This window comes from Embiotoca jacksoni, unplaced genomic scaffold (genome assembly GCF_022577435.1).
Source record: "Embiotoca jacksoni isolate LCO1_2020_lvr unplaced genomic scaffold, fEmbJac1.0.p SCAF_6, whole genome shotgun sequence".
In the NCBI taxonomy this organism is placed as follows: Eukaryota; Metazoa; Chordata; class Actinopteri; family Embiotocidae; genus Embiotoca; species Embiotoca jacksoni.
In genome coordinates, this window is record NW_027185414.1 from 17,758,302 (window position 1) to 17,782,143 (window position 23,842).

A 23,842-nucleotide genomic window follows, 5' to 3' on the forward strand; every position below is an offset into this window, starting at 1 on the left:
GAATTCAGGCACTGCAACCTTTATGATTATAAGATTGTTTAAGATTACCTAACACTAATCAGTTAAACGGCAAACATCAGTTTCACGGTGTTTTGACTTTGCCGGGCAACCCATTAAGTTAAGTGTGGTCATATCATGTAACGGGTATACCAGTTCAAAGCATATGTGCTTTTGTTACATATTACTAATAACTGATGTTAAACTCTCTCTTCAGTGAGTCTCTATTTATCTTTAAAGTCATTATTTTGGGATAATGTGAGTCCAATATATTTAAATTTTAACATAACAATAAATTTTTCATTGCTTTTAATATTATTTAATGATTAATTAATTAATTACATTTTCTTTTAAAAAAAAGTTCCACACCTTACACCTGGATGTTAGCTTTAGGATAGATTTAGATATACAAGTCAGGTGTCCTGTATGCAGTTCAGTAAGTCCCAGTCTGTTTGACACTATTCCAAGTCTGGTGTGTGTTGTGGGAACCATGAGACTGCACAGTTCATTTTTAACTGTCATCTCTGCATGACCTAGCAGCAGTAGGCCCTCATGACATATAAGCCATGACAGACAGTGGAGCATGAACGGAAGCTGGCCAACAATCCTCACTCACTATGATCTGCACCTGTCCTTCTGTTCCACTGCTTACTTCTTTCAAAATGTAGCACAATTAGTACTTATTTGAAAGGGTTTTTGCTGACTTCTTATGAATTTATTATCAGTAAAACAAAGAATCTGATCAATTGTAAATACAGATATTAGTGTCAGCCTCCTGCGGGACATAGTTTGAACTTTAAAATATTATAAGACGTTTGTATAAAATCCAAAACACTCCAAGTTGACTTGGTCTTCAGGGAATTCATTATGAATATAAAGTTTTACTGCCAACGTTTTCCTCTGACTTCACATTACGGGCCCGTTCACTGTGCATCATGCTTTGGCTTTGCATGAGGTTTCATTTTCTTCAACATTTTACACCAGTCAGATTGACTTTAAACATAATGACAGTTTGTTTGGCTGATTGAACATCTGTACACTCTCTATAATGAACACAAAACCTAAGCTACTTTTAAGTGACGGCAAATGTTTCACCTTTGTAAATACTTTGCATTTTTCTGTCAGACAAATGTTTTAAATCCAATTTTCAGTAAATACCTTTGACTGATTTTAAAACTTCAATCCATGTAAAAGCAAGTAAGCATTATCAAACATGTGTGATAACATCACATTTTAATAAAAGAAAACGCCATACGGGCTACAGATGCTTTTCAAGCTTTCTATGTCCTTGTATGTGTGATGATGACGTTGCTTCTCCTCAAAGCGCTTTACTTTTTAATTCTCAGGTGCAGAGAGGCACACAAAAAGAACGTCAGTTTGCAGTGTTGCTCCATCACCAAAAGGTAAATCGACTCTCCTCTCTCCCCCCCTCTCACTAACATACTGTAGTCATTAATCTAAAACCACTGCATACCTTTTAATCCCACCTCCTGCTCTCTTCTTGTCATCTTTGACTCAGTCCATCACACTTGTGCAAACACACTGCAAGAGGCAATTCTGCATTTATTGAAGCAGAACACACAGATCATAGTGTTTTGTTTTTTTAGATGCCATATGAATTTTAAATAGTTGCGTGTAACCCAAAATTTTACTTTGCCATGTTTTTTATTTGCTGAACATGTTTTTTAGCCTTTTTGCTATAAAGAACTTGTTCATAGTGGTAAAATACACAATAAAAATCCGACATGTAATATAATTTGATTTATAGTTGTGCTGCACACATTCTATCCTCGCCAAAATGATGTGAATACTCACAACCGGTTTTATAGCGGGAACTCTGTACATGGAGAACCTTTGGGGAGATGTAACACAAAAGCCTTTGTGAAATATGGCCGTTCAAATTGGCTGTAATGACATTTACTGCAGGTGGTCAACAGTTCATTGAAACATACTGTGGGAAATGTAACTTTTGAAGAAAATACTTCTGCCAGATGACCAGAGTTTCTTGAATGGAAATGAAATGCAAAAGCATCAGGGAGTTTGTCACTGCTGCTATTCAATTTCTCAGAAACACATTGTAATAAGTGATAGGGCATTTATTTTTGAAAGTTTTTATGTTACAAAAAGCCGTACTCTCTGTATGCTCAGTCTCACAAGTCAATGCAGTTGTTTTATTGTTTTTCCATTTAGTCAGTTATTGTGATTTACTCATTATTGAACTATACTTTACTCATGCACGTGCCAACCCTGCAAACTCTCTTAATTGTATTTAAAAATAGTGTGATTACATTTTCAAAAAACACATTTAAATGGCCCACTTCATTCAGTTCAATGCAGCATTTGATGCACTCATTGTAAAACCTCTGAGTGGATGTAGTGTTTGAAAAAATGCTAATGTTTCTCCTTGTTATTAGCAACAAACTAATCAAGCACAAAAATGTAATACAGGAATGGGCAACCTTCCATAAACTAGGAATTTTTTATATATTAAGCACAATAAATAAATGTATAGTACTATGTACCTTCAACAATAGTGGACACCGTTGTCCAGTACTACGGTTAATTGGGCCTGAAACAAAAAGAATAAAGTTGACATTATGCCAACAGTGGCAACATAAAATAGAGAACAATTGCTTGTAGCCCATCTTGCAGCAGCACCCTATGAAATAATCCACTGCCTACAATGGTCCCATTTTAACACATTATACATACAAGGCTTTCAGAGGCTTAACAATATTTTAATTATTGTACATTTATGATCAGTTTAATCTACTCAGCCTTGAAATAACTCACTTGCATCACTGTTTTTCTATTGTTGGCAGTATGTGGCCTCAGTTTCCTCTCTTTAATTAAATCATAACTGTGCATACTCCTCAATCACACTTGCATCCTTGAAAATCACCCAAGTTCTGTCATACATGCAAGTCACATATGCACACATACATGTACCGACAGTATGTACAGCCTTATACATGCTGTGCAGCATTATCAGCTGTGCAAAATCATTTTTCAGTTAGTAACAAATTCTAAATTATATAGAGGTTAAGAAGTATAGGTGTTTTCATAAATAAGGCTTTTATTTAGCATTCAGACAAACTCCTCTCCTCTTGTCCTGATGCTGTTTGTCAGTTCCTTACTGCTTCCTCAGCTCTTAATGGTAGTCACTGCAGCATGTTATGAGAAATAGCTCCACCCTGCAGCTTGCAAAGCCAATCAGATTTCATCGGTTTTGGAGAGGGTTGTGGTTTTGACAGAACATTAACTCTTTGTAGACTGCATTATAACAGCAAATTACACAAACGTGATCACTATGAAGGAGCATTGCTTAATTTCATAATTTAGTGTTGATTATTACATGTCCACACGTGCATCTATTAATAGTACCACGGTTTTTCATTCAGCTTTCTCCCCCTGTCTCCCACAGACGGTCCTGTTTATATTTCTATTATATCCTCTACCTCTAAATTCTCCCATCTACATTTTTTTTCCTTGGATTTTAGCTGTCTCTTTTGCTTCAAACATCTCTTCGTCTGTCTTTTTTCTCCATTCTTCCTTTCTTTCCTTCCAACCCTCAAATGTCTCACATCTAACCCTCCCAATCCCTCTTGAGCTTCATTCATGAAAATGCAGATCCACAGCAGGGCAGGAAAAAACGTCAACAGACGTAAACTCCCCTGCTCCACCAACCAGAAAAGGCGCACTATAAAAAACAGGCAGCAGCAACCAGGCGACCCTAATTCAGTGCAGCCTACACCAGAAATAGCAACTCATGCATGTATTAATCCCCTACAAGCCAAAAATATGTGATTGAAGGAACTCTGCTGCCATTTATTGCTGGGGACAACTCCTCTGCCACAGAAAAGGGCTATTTATCACCGTTTCCTCACATGGTGTGCTGTCTGAAGACTGACTCACATTTGCTAAATATTGCATTTGATATTTGGGGAAATGTATAAATCAGTCATTCACCTTTGCATTTAGTGTTCTCACTTCCTTTATGCGCTGGCATTTTTCCTTTTTAGCCTCTCTTCCTCCCCAGCCCCCGCCACACCTCTGCAGGAAATGCCATGAGTGTAATAGTGCTCCTGTATGATGCAGACACAGTGATTTAACCTTGTTCTGCTCTGCAACCTGTACAAGTTTTTATTTCTATTATTTTTTTTATTTTTTTTTTAAATGAGCCTAGATAGTAGGGTAATAAATTACTGGATAAAATATCATGTGTCAACCAGAATTTAAATGTATCATGATATAAATATTTTGGTTATCCGGTTTTAGTTTTGATGGAACATAGGGTTTATTACCATTAAGTCTAAATTGAATATATTTAAATTCAATATTGATGTAAAATAAAACATTTGACTGTGCAAACTTTGTTTTAGTACAACTTAAAGACCCTCTGCTGGCATTGATTTAACCCCTGAAAACTCATCTATGTTCAATTAAATTACATGTATAGAAGTTTCTTCCGAATACCTTTAAGTGGTAACTTCATTCAGTACAGCAGATATATGAATATGCAAATAGTCCTGGCCTCTATCTCCGCCCACCTCTCTGCTGCTTGCCTGCAGCTCGTTGATATGGGAGGTCCCACCCCACAAGTGGACAGGATTAGTTCCTTCATATGTGACATATGAAACCCTGGCTGCCTGAACCTGTGTTTTTGTGGCTGTTAGTGCTACACTGCAGGTCGCTGGCTTTGACGGCTTTTTCCCATTTGACATGTCGGGGAACCCATAAAAACACCAAATGGACATGTTAATAAGGTTAACAACTTGTTTTTTTTTTTATTAGAATAGCAATTCTGTTAGGAATATATTTTTTGCAATAATTACCACTAATTAATGCAAGGTCAACCAATCCCTACGCTCGGTGGGAGGCAATGGATTCTGAATATTATCGGCCGTCTGCTTGTGTTAGCTGTCTGCTATAATATGCATAAATGGAAATTGATATTCACAGTCGGCTAATACTAGATAGTGTTTTAACTGACTGACTCATAACCCTTTTGGTGTTTTTTAACAGCAAGGTACAATCCATGCCAACATTTTTAATATCAAAACAATGCTGCGTGGTGTTTCTCTCACAAACCATCTTTGACTGAATGTACAGACACAAGTTTACATGGCTGTCTCATATTGTAGTATGGCTTACTCATAAAATACATGTTTATACACCTTTATAAAATATAATACAAAATTAGGATCCTGTAGGCATTTTGCTAAGGGACAGTTGGAGTGATGGCAGAGTTTATGTTTTTTTTATTTAATATTTCTGATTTAAAATAATGCAGAATTGTTTTGATCTCACTGCCCCTCTTTTCCTCACAAAATATTTGCAACCACTGTTACAAAGACCAAACAAATACAGTCAAACTGAATAAATAAATAAAAAATAGTTATATGTACAGACAACCAGCTGCCTACTGATAGAAAGAAGAGAAAGTGAAATGCATTTATGTTAAAAGTAACTCTTACAGGTAAAGATTACAATATCCACAAATGGTAAGACAAGATATTTGCTATGTTGAGTCACATTAATGCATTTTATCCCCTAGTATTCAGGAGGAAGCTGCATTTTAACATGATGCGAACAACAAATTAGTACCCTTTGATGTACTAACAACAATTACTGCGTATTGTTTTATTTTTAGCGATGCCAACAGTAGCACTTACATTTTGTTTGTTCACAGAGGCTCACAGAGTTCAGAGTTCTGTGTTAGAGCTCCATGTTTTCCTTAGTTTAAAAAAAGGTCCTCGCTTGCTGGTCTATTTATAAAGTGCGGTTCTTTTTCGGGGAATAATGCATGTCACGGCTCCATTCTGACATTGTAAGGGTAATGTTTATTTCTGCAAGGAGAGCACTTTAATGATTAATTGCTTTGTAGCGTGCATAATATCTTCAACACTAGTGATCACATTTAGGTATAACTTAAGGCAACAGTCCATCTCGCTTCTGAGTTATGACATGTTTTAAACCGCATCTTTGCCCTGGGCTCGCACTTCAGCGCTTATTACTGATTTCTGATTGAGTACCAGGGAAGGCATCATTTGGGGAGCGAAGTGTTTACTGTTGCCGTGAATACTTTTAAAGTGGTTTGATTTGCTTTCGCTTTCAAAGCCCGTATTTGTAAACAACACATTGATAAATGCTGGCATCTGCATACGACGCTTGAAATGATGTCAAATTATTACTTGTTGTTAATTATTTCTCGAGGATCAAAAGTGAGGCAGGCCAAAAGTTGACCTGTAGTCTGACCTGATTCAAAGGTCTGTTGACACAACGGTAAACAAACATGGTAACTGGTAAAGGTACACTCAGTTGCTAAGTGTCTATCAAGTCAGAGCAGGCGGCACAACCTGTCATTGTGTGTCCACATGTTCAATCCTAAAGCGAACATTATCTCTTTAATAACTGAAATGCAAAGGTGATGTTCATTCTGTTAGCAAACACTGTAGTCACAAAATACATCATCCTACATCATGTGGCATTTCGACCAGCAAGAACAACTCAACACGTACAACATCTAGAGCAATAAACAATGGACACACAATGTGCAGATAGAAAGTAAATACAGGATACAGGAAGCGGCATACAGGGAAATTCCCCATTCAATTGTTTACTCTAATTGGACTCTCACACTGTTCAAATATTCCATTTTTGAAAAGGAACCTTAAACTGTCTCTTGTCAAAACCCCTGAAAAGTTTCAAATCTCAAGTATTGCTCTCTTAAATTAGATACTTCTGACAAAATAAGCAACTAAAATTTTCAGAATGAGTTTTAACAGTAAAAAGCTCAATGAATCAGCTGTAACAGGACAGTGTGAGACTGTTTCGGTTGCATCGATTGTGCCAGGCAGAAGAAACAATCCCCCAACTTTTGATTGAAATTATATTGCCGTACTAATGGAAGAATGCAACTTATTGCAACACCTATTTTCCCACTGATTTGGGGCAACACTAAACCAGCGAGAAGAGGACCGTAAAAAACTGAAAACTGTTTTACCTTTGGCAGAAAATGTTGTTGTCGGCAGCTTTTTTGGGGTGTGTTCAGCTGCCTTTGTGACATCTTTGTTCCTTCTTAGGGTTTTTGATATTGTGCCTTTTCAGATGAATTTGTTTTTATGGCGGCTTTTTGTTTCACTCGTATTAACTGTTGATTGTTTTTTTGTTTTGTTTTTTTTAGTTCAAAGAACTCAAACAGAAATGACACAAAAACCACTTGCCAAAATGCCCATCAGGAGAAACTTGTCTGCGTTACTCCCACCACAAAGTCCGCGGACCATCGCCGCTGCCCAAACGCTTGAGGACGGAATGTTCCCACTCCAGTGCACCCCTGTTCAAAAAACTGCTCCAGCCCGGTCGCTGAGCTCCTCCAGCATCATGGATCCGAACATGACCTTTGACATTACGGAAGATGATGATCAGACTGCAAGTAATGCGACCGTCATAATAAGCGGTGGAAGTCCCCGTCAAGCATCGAAGTCCACCGATCCCAGCCAACTGCAGAATCCTCCCAAGGCGACTGAGGGGAACCAGATTCCTACCAAAAGGTCAAAAAAATATCCACGTCTTCATTTTTCTTTTGATTTTCAGATTTTTGTGGTATATACAGTAGAAATGTAAGAACAAGCACAACAGTGCCTGTGTTCACATTAGACCGATTGCATTCTAAAGAATTTAGGCATATAAATCCTGCCAATTTCACATTTAGTTTTTAGAGACACTTCAATTTGTGCAGAAATTTATGCTGCGGTAGTGCACACCTTTCAACACAAACAGGAAGTAGACAAATACTATAGAAAAGACTCTATCTTCAACGACAACTGAATGACTTTGGGAAACAGCAAAGAAAATACTGCAACCAAAATTGATATAACAGATGTCTATTTTTATAAGTCATGTTCAGGGAAGAACTGCAACAGATGCCTCAATGTATGAGAACCATTTGTTGTATTTTTCTCATCAAGCCGTTTATCTCGACAGGGAGATTCCACTAATGAAAGGGTTATCCAGTGAGTGTTTTTAGTTGCGCCCTTTTGTGTTAAAACAAGAATTAGTGAACAATATTAGCATCATTACAATGAACCTGTCTGACATGCAGAGCAGTTAATTGGCAGAGAAAAACATCACATTATCTCGTGGACTTTATGCCATTAATCATCAAGCTCTCCATTTTGAGCCTGTTTTCCGAACCATCAAGTACTTTCCTATCTGATGTTGCCAACATGCCCCGGACATACACGGGGGTTTGTGCTCTTTTATCTACTTTTATTCTTCTCTCTGGGCTGCTCTCACTCAGATGTCTAGACAAGCAAGTAGTTGGCCAATCAGTAGCCTTTACCTGAGAAGCAGACACTTTGAAATCACTTTTTATTTTTGTCCAGACAAGAGAATACAAATGTTTTTCAAAGGTATGGTTGGTAAATGTCACTGGCACAAAAAAGCAGCATGGATGAATACATTCATTATATATTTTGTCACTTATGAGTGCTCTTAATTGACAGACACTGATTTTACTGAATGAACTGGTCCAACTTTCCTTCTCTGTCAGAATTGGCAAGAATACACAATGAGCATTTCAGTCAGAATTACCAGGTGTATTAGCAAACACAAATAACACAAAAATAGATGTCTTTAATTGAAAGTTTAAAACATTACGGACATCCTTATTTATTTTTCCTTGATGTTAACATTTCGGATCTGGTAAAATACCTGCATTCATTGAAGTAATAATCCCGAAGAATTTCATTAAATAAATGTCTGTTAAGTCATTCTCTAATGATGTTACACAATGGTTATTGACCATCTGGTTCACCAATGAAAGCCATCACATTTGCAGTATTACGACGTGAACGTGCTAGCGGCGTGTTTCCCATCACCTGACGGTGGTTGTTCACGCGGGCAAATACGTCTTATCGCCGTAAGACCCGCTAAATATCAGCCGGCACCGCTGTTGTTGCCAGTCAGAATAACTCCTGGCACCTGCAGTCAATGAAGATTATATCAGCTGTAGTTAACTTCACAGCAACACTGAAATATGTTTCTGTTGCTCAATACACTCTTTCCAAGCCTCTGACTGTACAACCCCCAGAGATGTTGGACACATAGACCCTTCCCCTGAGAAACAAGCAGCTGATCGCAGTATGTTAAATACAGGAGAGTCCCAGTTCACCTTTTATGCATCAACTTAATATTTTGGGCTCATTAAGCTCATAGTTGTAAATCAGGACCTTCATTATTTATACCAAGTAGTTTATGAAAAATTTGGTGTAAAAGTCACAGTTGTTATTTCAGTATATCATTTCATTTTCAGGTTTGAGCTGCAGGTTGTCAACATTACGTAAACCAGTTTAATTTGTGTTCATGTTAATTAATTTAGTATCTAACACACACACAAAAAAAAACGGATCACAGATATAAACTGAATTTTTGAGTTGTTGCAATTTGCAACTTTTTGGGGAGAATGCCAAACAGAACCACATTGATTCAGCAGTACCTTAATATTCACACCTTCTAACACAGACAGCTCCTGAACCACACATTTTGAATTGATTGAATTTGTTTAATTAAAAATATCTATTGCATTTTTCCAAAAAATTGGTTCACAGGGGACTAACAGGCATCTCTTGAACACTTTCCATAAAATGTTCCTTAAAAAGTCATCCCTCTGGCTGCCCACTGAATGTTTCAAAGCACTCAGTCCGGATGGTAACTAAACCATTCGAAAGTGGTAAATCCGCCAAACCTTATTCAAAACAAGATGGAGGCTACAGTGCAAATAGTCTCAGTATTCTCACCAGCAGCAAGTTTCCAGACTGGAACATTGAGCCAAGAGGCTTAAGTCGACTGAGCTGAGCAGTGCCTTCGTGTCTTCAGCTTGAAGTGCAAAACAGAATGGGAACCATTTTATTTGTAGGATAAATTTGTTCCCATCCGACTTCAATATCAAACCGCATCCTCTCAAACAATGGAATTGCTCCACAAATGAACCACATTGCTTGAAAACATCTGTGCTACCCTGCAAACACACAGAATCACAAGAAGCTGCTTTACCTCGAATGGTAAAGGTCGAAGCTAATCCAGACTTTAGGACTGCACTTCACTTCACACCTGACAACAAAGTTGTCCCAAAGTAGAACGGGTCAAATCTCAAAGGAAAATGACTTCGTTTGGATAGAAAGAAAACTTCACATCAGGTTTATTCTGACAACTGTAGAAAGGTGATTTTCAGAGCTGCAAGGTGGGTGAGTGGCAGCTCTCTTTGCTGGCTTCATGCAGACAGACACACTAGAGGGATACAAAGCTTCAATTCATTTTGACAATTTAAACGTCATGTTGGGAAGAATTTTAGAGAAAAAAAACAAAAACACCATTTATCAAACAAATGTAGAGACCTGTGAGTAATGAACAAGAACAGGTAATTAGATTTGGATAATTACTGGTTAAGGTTAATTACATAAAAGGTTACACTTCTTTTACTGGTCATATTTCCTCAGGTAGGTTTTTACACCCAGGTCTTGCTCTTGGATGCCACCAGTATCTCGGAGGACTTAGTCACATTATCTGTGACAAAAATGTTGGCGCTGTATCCTGAAACAGAATGAGGCAATGGCACAGATTCAGTTGCAACATATTACGTGCTCCATTATCTGCCAGTTGATTTAAACCTCAGATCAGCAGGTATGGTCCTGTGAGAAAGGTTTTCAACTACAAAGTGATCATATGGGGTTAAAAGATGTCCACCGTACCATAACGCCTGACCCCTGAGATCAAACAGGTCACATCTGAACCTTGTAGAAGGTTAATGCAGAAAAGGATGAAATCAGGACCCTGTTTCCCATCATTTTATAGCTGGTGGTGTAACTTCAAATTTATCCCAGACAGCAGAATTTTCACATTACATTTTTTTTTTATTCAAGCACATCCAAAGGATGCGTCAAGTATTAAGTTCAGATCCGTAAAACAACTCAAACCATATTACCACTAGGGTTGTGCCAAAGCTTATGGTTCATAATAATGTTGGTAAGTATTTGGCTACTAAACATTTTAAAATCGGATCGTGATAATGGTCATTTTCCAACTTGTAGATGTAATGACGTCCGACCCATTAAGCAGCACTCTTATTTGGAAATGTGTATAAATTGAAATACATAATAAAAAAATTTGAGTGTTTTGTTAAATCATCAAAAATATTGTCATCACAGAAATACCCTGAAATGTCGTGATAATATCGCTCACTCGTAGTTGTCAGTTATAGGATATTCTGTTTTGTAATCGTGTGATCTTGAAGGGAAATGCTCCTCGTCGCCATGTGAGGTCCAAACTGCAGAGATGTCATGGTAACGTGAACCTTTGTTCTGCAGACAGCAGCTCGCTTCGTTGCAAGATGTGAAACGAGCCAACCCGACCTACATGACCATGACGTCTGCTGCTCAAGGAAAGCGTAAATTGAACAGGTAACATGTCTTGTTTGTTTGTTTGTTTTTTCTCTTATATCCACGTTAATCGTATTTTCATGCCCGTCGCTCTTTCCAAATATGTATGAGTGTTTGGAGGCAGACTAAACCTGTGCAGACGGTCACAGGATGGAAATCCAGCGTAGATGATGAGGAACTTGTGATCATTACTTTTTTTTCTATTTTTCCGGCATCAGAGAAGAGCTAACGCAGGATCTCTCTGCACCAAAGCGCGTAAAGAAAGACCCCTCGGTGGCCCAGAGGCCGCTCAGAGTGCATCGTTTTGCTGGTAAGTGACATCACAGGAACACACGGCTACAGAATAACACGGTAAAGGCAGAATGCACATCGTCATAACAACCGACACTGCAAACTCCACACGAGCCACTTTTATTTAGAAAGGGGAAACCATAATTATTGTGTCTTGTTTGTCATAACTCCAGACTGAACCTGCGTATGTGTGTGACAGAACCATGGGTTATGTTTATTCCCATCATTGATCATGGCGGATTACTCCGAGCTATCAGGAATGGAAAAGTGTAGTTCTGTTTGTTCCTCACAACCTTCGTTGTTTGGTGTCTGTCCTCAGGTTCAGAGAACAAGCCCAAGAGAGTTGTTAGGAGCACTTCCGAAGGAAATCTTAACCTCCTCGAACCCCAGAAAAAATCCTTTTTGTATAAAACCTCCCAACAGTTCAAACGAGTGACCAGGCGGATGTGAACCCAACGTTGTGTTCAGATCAGGCCATTTTGAACACTTTCACTCTGCAACCTCTTCTGCCTGTACTGTTCTTAGAATAAAAAGAAGTGGTCCTTGTGTAGGATTCTTTAGCAGAATGTAATGAGAAGGAACTTAATTTAATTTGCAATTTGCATTGTTCTCTTTCGCTCTTCAATTCAGCCTCACACTGCAGTGAAACTTTACTTGACTGTATATAAACCTTGCATCGGTTCTGGGCATCAGTTCAGATTTTTCTGTTCATAGCTTCTGGGCTGATTTGTGTCAGTTTTAAGCCTTCTTTTAGATTTTAATGTATATTTTAAAATAGTCGTGTCTACACTCTCAGCAGAAAATAAAGCTACATATCCTCTGGACGCTCCGTGTTTCACGTACATTGTGTACTTTAAACATTTCTCTGAGACAATAACCATCTCTTAGGTGACCACATTCCCCAGGGCAGCTAATAAAACTGAAACTGCTCCACTCTGAACTGTTTGTAATTTTATGTTTTGTCCTGTTTTGTTTTTTGTTTTTTTATCTCGTACAGTTAATAACAAAGGGTTATGAATACTTTATAATAAAAGTGCTTGTAACAAGAATGCAGCTGTTTTTCAATAAATGGGTCCCTGACTAACATGTAATATTGGCTTTTTGTGCTGTTGGTGTTGTGCATGAATGTGGTTTTCAATGGAGTTTCAGTTACGAGATGTTCCCGCATTAAAGAAGTGATGTCGGACAGACTCGGAGAAGGTGAAAAATACAATGACAACGAAAATTGAACTGACCCAAGTGTGACTCCCAGATAACTTCTTTGTTGTCTTCCTATGAAAAAAATTAACCATTTCATATGCCTTTAGGAAATTAGGTGCAGTGGGATTGCAGAGATTAAAAGTTTGTTGTTTGTGAAACCCAACAAATGTATTTCACCATTATTTGGTATAGACGCAACACATTCAGTCTCCAAAGATGACAGTTTTTTTTGTTGTTGTTGTTGTTTTTAATATATTTTATTCAGTTTTCAATTTAGAGCAACTAATTTTTTTTATAATTTTTTTTTTTTTTTTTTTAAATGTTAAAGAATACAACTGTTTTAGGTTGCACATTGTATAAACATTGGGAATCTGACAAACGAAAAGATTTATAGTCAAAATCCAGAAGGACATCGGACCTTTTTCCAAGATAAAACGTAGTTGATAACCTTTTAGCCAGCATTAGACAACACTTAACATTAGCATTCAACCACTTCCTCATTAGCGTTATGAGCATGTGAAAGTGTTACATGGTAACAAAGGAAAGCATAAATGAATTGTGAAATATCAACTCGCATCTAAATAAATAGATAAACGGTTGAATGTTATACCTTAAGAAAGGAATAAATACTGAGCTTAAATAGAGTAACAAAAAGTTGGCTTAAATTAATCATTTAATAATGGAGGTAATAGTTTGTAAAGGCTCAACAGTCAGAAAAAAGTGAGCTAGAAATAACGTGAAAATGAATTGAATGTCCTGCTTCGGCAACCTTGAGTCACAATAGTATGAATACAAACTTGACCAACCCAATATTCACTCGGCCACAAGAAAATAATGTCTTAACAATATCCATTTTTATATAACAGTGCTAAACTGTGATGGGGATGGGGGGGTGCCTGGAACAAAAAAAGGTTGGGAACTACTGCTAAACATCACTTTTAATTTGTATTTTCAAGCTATTTTCGACTTTGCTGCGTTTCATTTTTAGCCTGATCAAATGTGGAGAGTCACTGGGAACAAGCTTTTATTAGAATTCTATACTAAAAACTGAAGTCAAAAGATACCTCCTGGATCTATTATGAGGGTGGGACCTCATTGCTCTGTCTGGAGAGAACTAGACGTGTCACTTTGAATTCAGTCTTGCAACTTTCAGTGGCACAGCATTCAGTGTGATCTTTATTTTTAGCTCAGGAGCTCAATGCATATATCAGCACTGTACTGCGCAAGCACTGACACCCTCTCATGCTCCCATTCACAAGAATCTCTTCATTGTACGTGTGAGAGAGGGAGAGCGTGTGCGCACACAGGGAGGCAGGTCTTGGCTAAAGTTTATTAACTTTCTCTTAGCCAATGGGGCGCCTTGTGCGTTTTTCCTGCTGACCAATGGGGCAGATTGAGAGGTTGGAGGTGGGTGTTGCTTAGCAACTGCAGGTAGAATCTCAGATCATGTCGGACCCATTGTTTTATCTTGCCTCCCTGAGAGACATTACATGCTATGTGTTGTCATTTTGTTAGTAAAAAAAAAAAAAAAAAAAAAAAAAAACACCTCTGTGCAAATGCGTCACAAAGTTGTTAACTCTATTTCTGTATCGTTAAACAAAGATCACAACGGCTTTGATGACATCTCACCCTCAAGTCGGAGCACTTTTCTGATTGATTGCCAATATGTTGCAACATGTAGCATTTCATCACCAAGTCACCGGAGCACAAGAGATTTAACATTTTAGTCTGACATTTTCTGCTCCTAATCACGAGGATAATATCTTTTAATGAGCCTTCTGCAAAGCCATGAATTATCTTAAACGTAGACAGCAGACAAACAGGCTGATCAAAACACACGTGTGATGTAGGTGAAACATCAGAATTAACTGATGTTTCACCTACATCACACACACACACACACACACACACACACACACACACACACACACACACACACACACACACACACAGCTCTGATGTAATTAATTATGACTCATAGTTTTAAAAAAAAAAAAAATTTTAAAGTGACCCTAAATAAATAAGTCATGTCATAGCAAATTTGAAAAGAGCCTTTCTTTTTGTGCTTGGCCATAAAGAGAGACACAGACTACGACATATAAAACCATACTGTATGATCTCTCCTACGATGTTCCTGACTCCCACAAGCCCGCACGTCACAGCTGTGAACTTTTCATCCCCTGTCTAATTAGATGACCTGATATCTTAAAGCAATATGTCAGAGTGGAACAACTCGTGGAGAGCTGACCACCAGCACTGTCTGTCCTTTTCCCGCTAATAGTGTCGCTTGTTGGCTTTTGTTTTACCCTTGTTAGCCCAGAATTATGCACATGTACCGTATGCGATGCCTAAAAGCAGGTGTACGTGCACACAGCTCACTGTTGATGTAAACCTGCTGAAAAATGTAAATGCTACTGCTTCAAATAGAGCTTTAAATACTTCTCTAGAGCAGCCGTGGTATTTGATGCTCCTCCACGCTTCTTTTTCAGGGGACATTGATGCTTTTGTAGATAATTCAAATAAGTAAAAAAAAAAAAAAAAAGACATGAAAAGAAAAGACTAAAAGGTAAAATCTGTGATCTGTTAGGGACTTTATATATATATAGGTAGAATAATCAATTAATGACATTTTTCAGTCAAAAACATTGCATCTTTTAGAAAAGCACTTCAGAGTTACTTCTGCTCGTTGTCCCGTCCTGTCCCGTGATGCTTAATGCAAATATTTAAATGGGGTTTATGGAAATTCCCGGAATGCTCCCTGGTTCGGCATGTAAAACAGGGCCGTGAAGATTGTTGTATACACCGCGGACATTTGTGTCCAGTAAATCCCATTGCGGGAAGCGAAGGAACAGATATATAACCATCAAATGAAATTAGCAATATTGTCCAGTAAATTGTAGCTCAGTGTTGGCAGAGACTTCATATTTCAAAAGGCAGCTGAACATAGTGCTTCTGGAAAAAGTAAGTTTACACCTTTACAAAGATTTAAAGAAGTACTGAAATGGTTAATCAGTTCATTCATTCGACAGTTGTCAGAGAATTGTGATTTGATTTGTTTACTGTTTAGCTTGATCATCTAAGACCGGATTCTGGCTATTCCAGTGCACATTTATCACGGTTCTTTTGAACAGGTCATTTTTGGGCTCATTTTATTGACTAAAAAGTGAATTAATTATGAAAAGTCAACAGATGAACAATAAAACAAGAGAAAAATTAAATAATCATTATTTGTGGATTGACAAAATATTATCTTTAAACAAAAGGAGCAGATTTTGTTGTGCTGGTGTCCTTAGATGACATGATTTGCGCCTATTTTTACCTGTGGAAAAAAAACAACAACAACAGACGACCAGGAGGTTGGTTGTTTGGTCGACTTTGTAAAAACGAGGCCTGTCGATGTGATGCAACAAGAAACATCCATCCTCAAGGGCATCACACGTATGCAGTCTGCAACATACAGAAAGGAAGCGAAATCATAGAAAAGCAGTCGGCACACAGTGTTTCTGACTCATTCTGATGTTACCAAACAGATTTATCTGGTTATATGGTTTGTGCGTTTGTTTGTTGTGCTCATTTTCTTTTATTGTAGCCAGCAGTTTCAGAAATGTCTCATGTTTTCATCTCCATCTCCATTTTACTCAGCAAATTAATTTTGTGAGGAAACAGATGTGGCAGCAAATACCTGGCTCCCTTTATCAATACCCAGCTGACTGTTGACAGGACCTTGAGCAGTGGTAATCGTGGGGGATGGGTGAGATTTACAGTTTCCTTTACCAGGTAATGTCTCCTGTTGTGAAACAATGTGACAGAAAATCAGTACATCTGTGATGGCTCAGCAGTGTTCTTTGCCCCTCTACATTCTCCTCCAGGAGCTTATCCAAAGCCCACCTCAAACGTACTGTATGTAGCCTGTGGATGACTCATCCTCCGGAGAATGAGCTGTATGGTGCAGGTAGCCTTGCAAATAAACATTTCACGATTTGCAGAGTCTACTGAAGTACTTTGCTGACTTAAAGTCTGATCCCACAGACTGCAAATACAAACTCTGACATACCAGTGCTGTTTTATTCTGACTGCGAGGCACACTGTGTGAAATGTCCTCCTGTGTTAATGTGTCCCTGCTGTTTTATACATGTAATGACGGTGTCTCTAAAACACACAACAATGATACATCAATTAGGGCTTCAGATTTGTTGTCATTTTGTTTATTGAAACGGCAAATTTGTCATCATTGCAGCAATTGCCATGGAGACAGGGTTAAGTCCCAAACCTACTGGTATTACACAGTGCATGAGTGTGTGCTCATTACTGCTTACCACAACTTCCAGGAAAGACTTCACCCATTGGTGGATGGTTTGGGAATATGTGGACATTCAAATGATCCTTGGTTCCCGGAAGCCTTGCACACCTGTTCCCCTCGAACGCCCAGAAAAACCCTCTTTTCTTCCTCGTTCAGTTTGTAGCATCCTGCCGTTCTGTGCTCTTTTTTTATTCTAAAGTATTCTTCACCTGATGATGTAGTTTAAGAGATGCCAATATGAGAGCTACGTTTCTGTGATTGAAATTAGTCTTCATTCATCCCCGTGGCGACATGTTGCTCTTGCGTTCCTCCTGTCCTAAACACTCGGGAGCTGTGGGCGGGGCCTGAAGCCCAACCCTTACTTTGGACCTTGCATGTACTATCTTTAGGCTCAATAATGAGTAGAGCAGTAGTTTTCAACCTTTTTGGTTTGTGATTATCAAAGTCCTATATGTTGGTTCGTTTGTCTGTTTTTAAGGCTGCTTCCCGGTTGCGTTCGATTACTCTAAGCCGTGCCCGAGTACGGTTGCTCCCAACTCCCCCGCTGACCAGCATTCAAATCCATGCTCTGCGCCACGGCGTGTTTACGTCATCATCCATACAGCACTTGTATTCACGATTTTTAAAAAAAAGTAACTTTACAAACGACTTCACGTCACAGCAAGCTTTTATCTGGGTGCAAAAACAAGGAGGACCCTCTCGCCCGTATTCAAACCTCATTCGTCATTTAAGGACGGTTTTTTTGTTTTTTTTTTATGTTTAAAAAGTCGCAATTTAGCCAGCTAGCACGCGACTCCCGTAATGCAGGGAATGCGAAGGCATGAAGACTGAAGGAAAAGAAAGGATGTTTGAAACGTCAACATTTTACATGTTATTACATTCAGGGTGAAAAACTACGTGACCAAAATGACAATATTACCTTATAATCCAATGAAAAACGAACTTCCATGGCCTCTGGCAAATTCTGCCAGCGGTATGGTATTCATCAAACATACTCCACTAACCTGTAGGGGGCGCCCTTACAGGCTTGAAGTCGTGACATTATCTTGTAATTTACAATAAAAAAAAAAGCAAATATTAGAAGAAAATAAATTCTTTAGCCATTTTGTGGCCCCTCAGATATATCTTGTGAATCTTCCCACCCCCGGGGCAGAGAACCGGCTCACACAGAGATACAGGTTTTTTTTTAAGTTTCTTTTTTTTTTTTTTATCTTAACTTAGCTTCTACTTTCTGTGGGGCGACAGCACTAAACACTAAACAGCCACACTGCCCATTAAGTTAAAAAAAAAAATGTATGTGTCTGTCAGACGACTACAGGGGACAACAGGCAGTGTAATCTCAACACAACACCGCAAACCCCTCATCCATCCTGACATCCTTTTTATTCTCCAGCTGAACAACTTTTTAGTCCGGTCTAATTGGTTTTGTTTCAGATAAAGTTAGAGCCGTATCCATGTTACACCCACACAGGTGTTTTCTCTTGCTGCCTCTGATTAGACCTCCTCTCAGGACCGTGTGGGTGTGTGCGGGCTGTGCTTGATTCACATCTGCATCACTCTCCTGTTCGTTCTGTTGCACCTGTTAGGGTAGTGCCAGGCTGTCCTCAGGACTTGTTGGAAAGCACAACTTAAAATCTTGTGAGTTTGTGTAGATAGTTTTGGTCACCTCGTAAAACAGACTTCACTTGGGAGAAGCCACAAATTCTGTCGCTGTGCTTCTGCCTCCCCCCCCACCCCCCACCCCGTCCCCCCCCTCCTCCCCACTGTAAAAATTCAGTGTTTTCTTTTACAAATTTCTCTTTGTTTCTTAACAGAAGAACAGGTCTCCTTCGCAATTCAACAGTCGGTGTACGTTATTGCCGTCACTTTTCATTATGTTTCATCAGTGTTTATAAGAAATGTATTTTTTTTTTTTTTTTTTTAATCCTGCCAATTTAGAGGCACGAATCAAAGCTGTGGCAATTAAAACGCTTTTATTTTGCTATTGGGATAAAAAAAAAAAAAAAAAAAAAAAACATCTGACGATAAATGATTGATTTATCCAGGATGACCCAAACTCTGGTAGTTGATTGATTTAAACCGATGGAAGCTCAAATTAATTAAAGTATCTCTGGCTTCAGATCGATGTTAGTAAAGTTTTTATGTACTCAAGTCAATACTTTGAGTTCTTGATCAGAGAACCAGATATTTTATTGCAGTTTTAAATCTTTTCTACTGATGATACAGCTGAGAGAGTTTTATGTCCATCCAAGCCTTGAAAGTGCTCCTACAGGACTTTTACTTCTGGGCTCCCTGTCGACTGAAATAACTCCTTTACTCCTACTTTATTCCATGCACAGCTCCTCTTAACGTTGACCTAAACAGCGGCCTAATCAGCTGCAGTAACTTAAGACACTAAAAGTCTTCCAACCATAAACGTTTTTTTTGCTACGCCGTTTACGTACATGTTTTCTGATCTGATGTCCTTTTTTGCAGATATAATTTGTCTGAGACAAATCGCTGTTACAACATTTATCAGTTTTATGATGTGAACACTGTGGTTAAGGTTTTTGTTCAACGTTTAGGCACAGACACAACTTTGGGTTAAAATGACTCTTCTGTTAAGGTTAAGGGAGTCTTGGTTATGGTTGGGGATGTTCATAGTCATACTTTTCCTAAAGCAGCATTGTCTTCATTGGAAACACACAACAATCTCCCTTATTTTTAGGAGAGCTCAAAACAGCCCTGTAATCAAGCGGCAGCCAGCCGTGACGTCACCCGTTGGTTTGTTTACGGTCGTTATGAAGCCTCAAGTTCTGAATTTGGCCATCGCCATTTTGCTAGTTCCGAGCGGTATGGAGCAGGAAGTGACCATATTTGGGCGAGCTGGAGGAGCGCAAGCGGGGGATCAGACTCGATCTGATTGGAAACCCGGCGACACTACGTCCCGCCCACCGATAACTGTAACTTGACTGCACCACAGGCATGTCAATCAAACAACACGCCCCCAAAAAAACATATTTTTGAAGCTTATTTACTAATTAATGACGGATTATTTTCAGATCAACCGCCAGAAAACTAATAACAAGGATCGACTTTAGCTAACAACACCGAGATAACTAGAGGAGAAATTTTATTGATTGAGAATTTGATGAGAGAAGTTGAATGGGAGTCTATGGAACCGGAGGCTGTTTGGAGCCGACCTCTAGTGGCACTCGGTGGTATCGCAGCTTAAGACACTTCCACATTGGCCTCAGTTTTCAGTGCCGGAACTTATGTCCACTTTTATATAGAGTCCGTGCCTGTAATTCAGCCTTTCTGCCAACTTTCCCCGGTGGCCACTCGTGGTATTGCAACAAAAATCCCCTCTGATGAAAAACAAGCACCATGAACAAAGAGACATCTGTAAAAATGGTAGCAGGATACCTCTGACTACAAATATGGTCACTTATCATTCTTTGTATCATGAAGTTTTGGTTTATGGAGGTTTTTTATTCATATAACTTTCTGGAGTCAGGAAAAATTATTTTTATTTTAACCCAATTATGGGTGGAGCTGAAACGCTTGTGCTGTTAGCACCACAACACTGAAGCAAACCCAACGGCAAGAAAAATTTGGCATATTCACTGAACAAGCGATATTAATTAAGTAGCAGGCGAAGCAAGGAGTGGCCCCTAATTCCCCCTAGTGGCCATAATTATTTAATTAAAATCGTAATATTTACTTAAAATGAGATGTGTATAGGTCATTCCGGGACTCTTACTCAAACGACTGACTGTCACATCTCTGAGGACAGTTTGAAAAACATTATTGAGTCCAGGATTTTTGAAGGTTGCGTGAATATTATTTTATTTTAACACCAAAACATTATGAAATTAATTCTGAGAGATTAGCACAAAATTACCTTCAGCAATGATTGTATTACATACAGTGTAGGAATTTGTTTGAATATTTTTATAATCTTTTTACCTTTTTTGTGATGTGGTTTTTATAATTTTGCAAATGGAAATTTCCTGTTCGCTCCGATACCGCTCAGTTCATGTTTTATAAAACAACGTCCGAGGCCGTTTAAGTTAGTTAAGTTACATAAAATTTATCGCTGCTCAAAACACTTAAATGTTAAGTGTAGTTTGCACATGACTTCCTTTTAAAAAGCTTAGCTGCGTTTTGTCATTTGTTAGCTCAGCTTCTGGTTACCACCAATTATCAAAAAAACAACCAAAGGAACAACGAACGTCAGTTTCAGATGTTAAAACCTTTTCTTTCTAATATAAACTAGTTGCATATTTACGCAATTGATGACAGTATATTTGAAACCTGTTCTTAATATCATTTTTAGCTTTACACTGATAAAATAGTGTCTGACTCATACTGAGCAGTTTTAAAAATGTAAAAATATGAGTTAATGGCATCATGTAGCCTACTTTCTGCTTCTTCTTTGTTGAAACTGGCATCTACATCACTGTCATTACATTTGTATGCTGTTAAGACTGTTTTGTGAATACTTCTATTTAGAGTAGAAGATTTTACAAGATTTCTTACAGATAAAATAATGCAATATTATAATAATATTGCTTAAAATTAAGAATTAAATGGCACTTCATGGCAACAATGTGAACCAGTCATGAAGTTTAATTCATGATCACATTAGTTTTCATGAGTTTTCAAGATAGTGTAATGCCAGCCTTATGCACACCCTTTGAAAGGAACTGTTACCATGGATATAATTCTAGCTGTATGTGGGCTGGTTTTCTGCAGAAAGAGGTTAATTTAATTTTCTCCTGCCTACCTTTGCCTTTAATTTTAAAAAATTGCAAAAAATTGCACCTGCTTTGCGGAGATGAAAAATGTTCACTTAAAACCAGCCATAAAAAAAGCGTGTGAACTTTAAGAAAGCTCACAGAATGCGCAAGCAGCCACATTTATCATATCTCCTCCCACTTTTTGCACTTTCCTCCCTCAAATGCGTGCGAGAGAGAAGCGTACTTCACCGCTGACACACAGTGGGCTTCTCTGTCAGATGACAGGAAACTGCACTTCCAGGCCAGAGCGCCTGTTTGATAAATAACACGCGTGTCTCCGGGCGCACAATGCAGTCTCAAAGACTCAACATGTGAACCTCAGTCTTTATCTCTGACACACGTACTGTACACGCACACACACACACACACACACACACACACACACACACACACACACACACACACACACTCATGTTTCTACACTCTTTGATGCACACTGTACACACAAACACGAGGTCTCTCTTTTTTACCCTTTCTCTCTCCCTCCAATGATTAAAAAACAATATCCAGCTTATAACTGCAAGTTAGGCAGACACCCACACTCATTTGCAGTGAAAGGCAAATGACCCTGGTGATGAGTCATTGCATTCACTCTGAGATTTTTTATTTTTTTATCCAACGCACTGAAATCTCTCAAGGCAGAGTGAAGCACTGGCTCTAACTATTGTGTCTCTGAGCGAGCTCAGGTGTGCCTTGACGTTTTTCTCAATATGTTTTTTTTTGTTTTGTTTTTTTTTTTGAAAGTCAAGCAAAAATAGTACACAACATCATTAAAATCCAGTGAAATCGGTCAATGATTTGCCAGCCACACACAGCTATTCTTTCAAACTTAGTTCCTTTGTTGAACATATTCTTATAATAAAAACAATCTAGAATCAAAGCATTTTATTTATCATGCATTTCATCGCATGTACAGAAAAATTTAAAATATGAATACTTTGCTGCATTTCTGCTTTTCATCACCTGTGAATTCTCAATAATTAATGTCAATGTTTGACAGATTTATAAATCTATACTTATTGGCAAAACTTTTTAAAATAAAGCATCATCTCCCTATAAAATGTCATTGACTCCACCAAAGAATGATTTCCTCTTCGCAGACTTTATTTTTCATATTTATTAGAGGCTTGAAATGGTACAACAATTTTGCCCAGTACTTTGAAATTCAAAGGTTAGAGAGACAAGCTACAGAAGCCAAGAACAGCCGTACTTTTAGTTATTTCTTTTAATGCCGTCATCTTGAAACCAAAAATGATTAATTTCATTATCACGAGAAAACAAAGTTTGTTTTGCCAGAACTGTTCGTTTTGCCGCTCTCTCATTTACCGTGAGACTTGTGAGCCCGTCCCACCGTGACTCCCACAGCATGGCCAACAGACACCTGTTGACTGCAATCCTGGACTTTCGTCACCAAATTCATTAATTCAGCAGGTTGTCATGTGTTCTCAAATGAAACTGGATCACACATACACCTGCTGAAGATTCATTTCTTATGCGTTGAAAACTGCTAAAGATTAACGATGTAAGTTATAACAGCAAAATATGGGACAACTGTGCAGTGGCTGCGAGGCTAGCCTTCTCCTTAAATGACTGGTTTGAATTTGATCTCTTACAGAAAGACACAGTACAGTTCCTGCTTGTGTTGGACCTTGATTGAAGTACAGTCTGATGCGTTGATCAATAATAGATCTACTTGATCTGCCATTTTTAGCTGGAATCAGGTGTTACAGTTGTCAAGACACCATCTACGCCAGCTGCTATAGCACTCCTGGTGTCTGATAAACGTTATGAATGATAAGCAGAAATGACCTGTTGTTTCCCCGACATAACAGGTT

At 38.4% G+C, this 23,842-nt stretch overlaps 1 protein-coding gene across 1 annotated transcript in view; it reads left to right on the plus strand.

The window, feature by feature from the left end:
• Window positions 1–12,817, plus strand: part of kif18a (kinesin family member 18A) — a 65,981-nt gene extending 53,164 nt beyond the window's left edge. The window contains exons 14-18 of the mRNA XM_069174084.1: window positions 1,344–1,400; window positions 7,184–7,550; window positions 11,364–11,456; window positions 11,654–11,745; window positions 12,046–12,817. Of these exons, the coding sequence (XP_069030185.1) occupies window positions 1,344–1,400; window positions 7,184–7,550; window positions 11,364–11,456; window positions 11,654–11,745; window positions 12,046–12,176 (740 nt within the window). The 3' untranslated portion in view covers window positions 12,177–12,817. The remainder of the gene's footprint in view (window positions 1–1,343; window positions 1,401–7,183; window positions 7,551–11,363; window positions 11,457–11,653; window positions 11,746–12,045) is intronic.
• The last annotated feature ends 11,025 nt before the right edge of the window (window positions 12,818–23,842 follow it).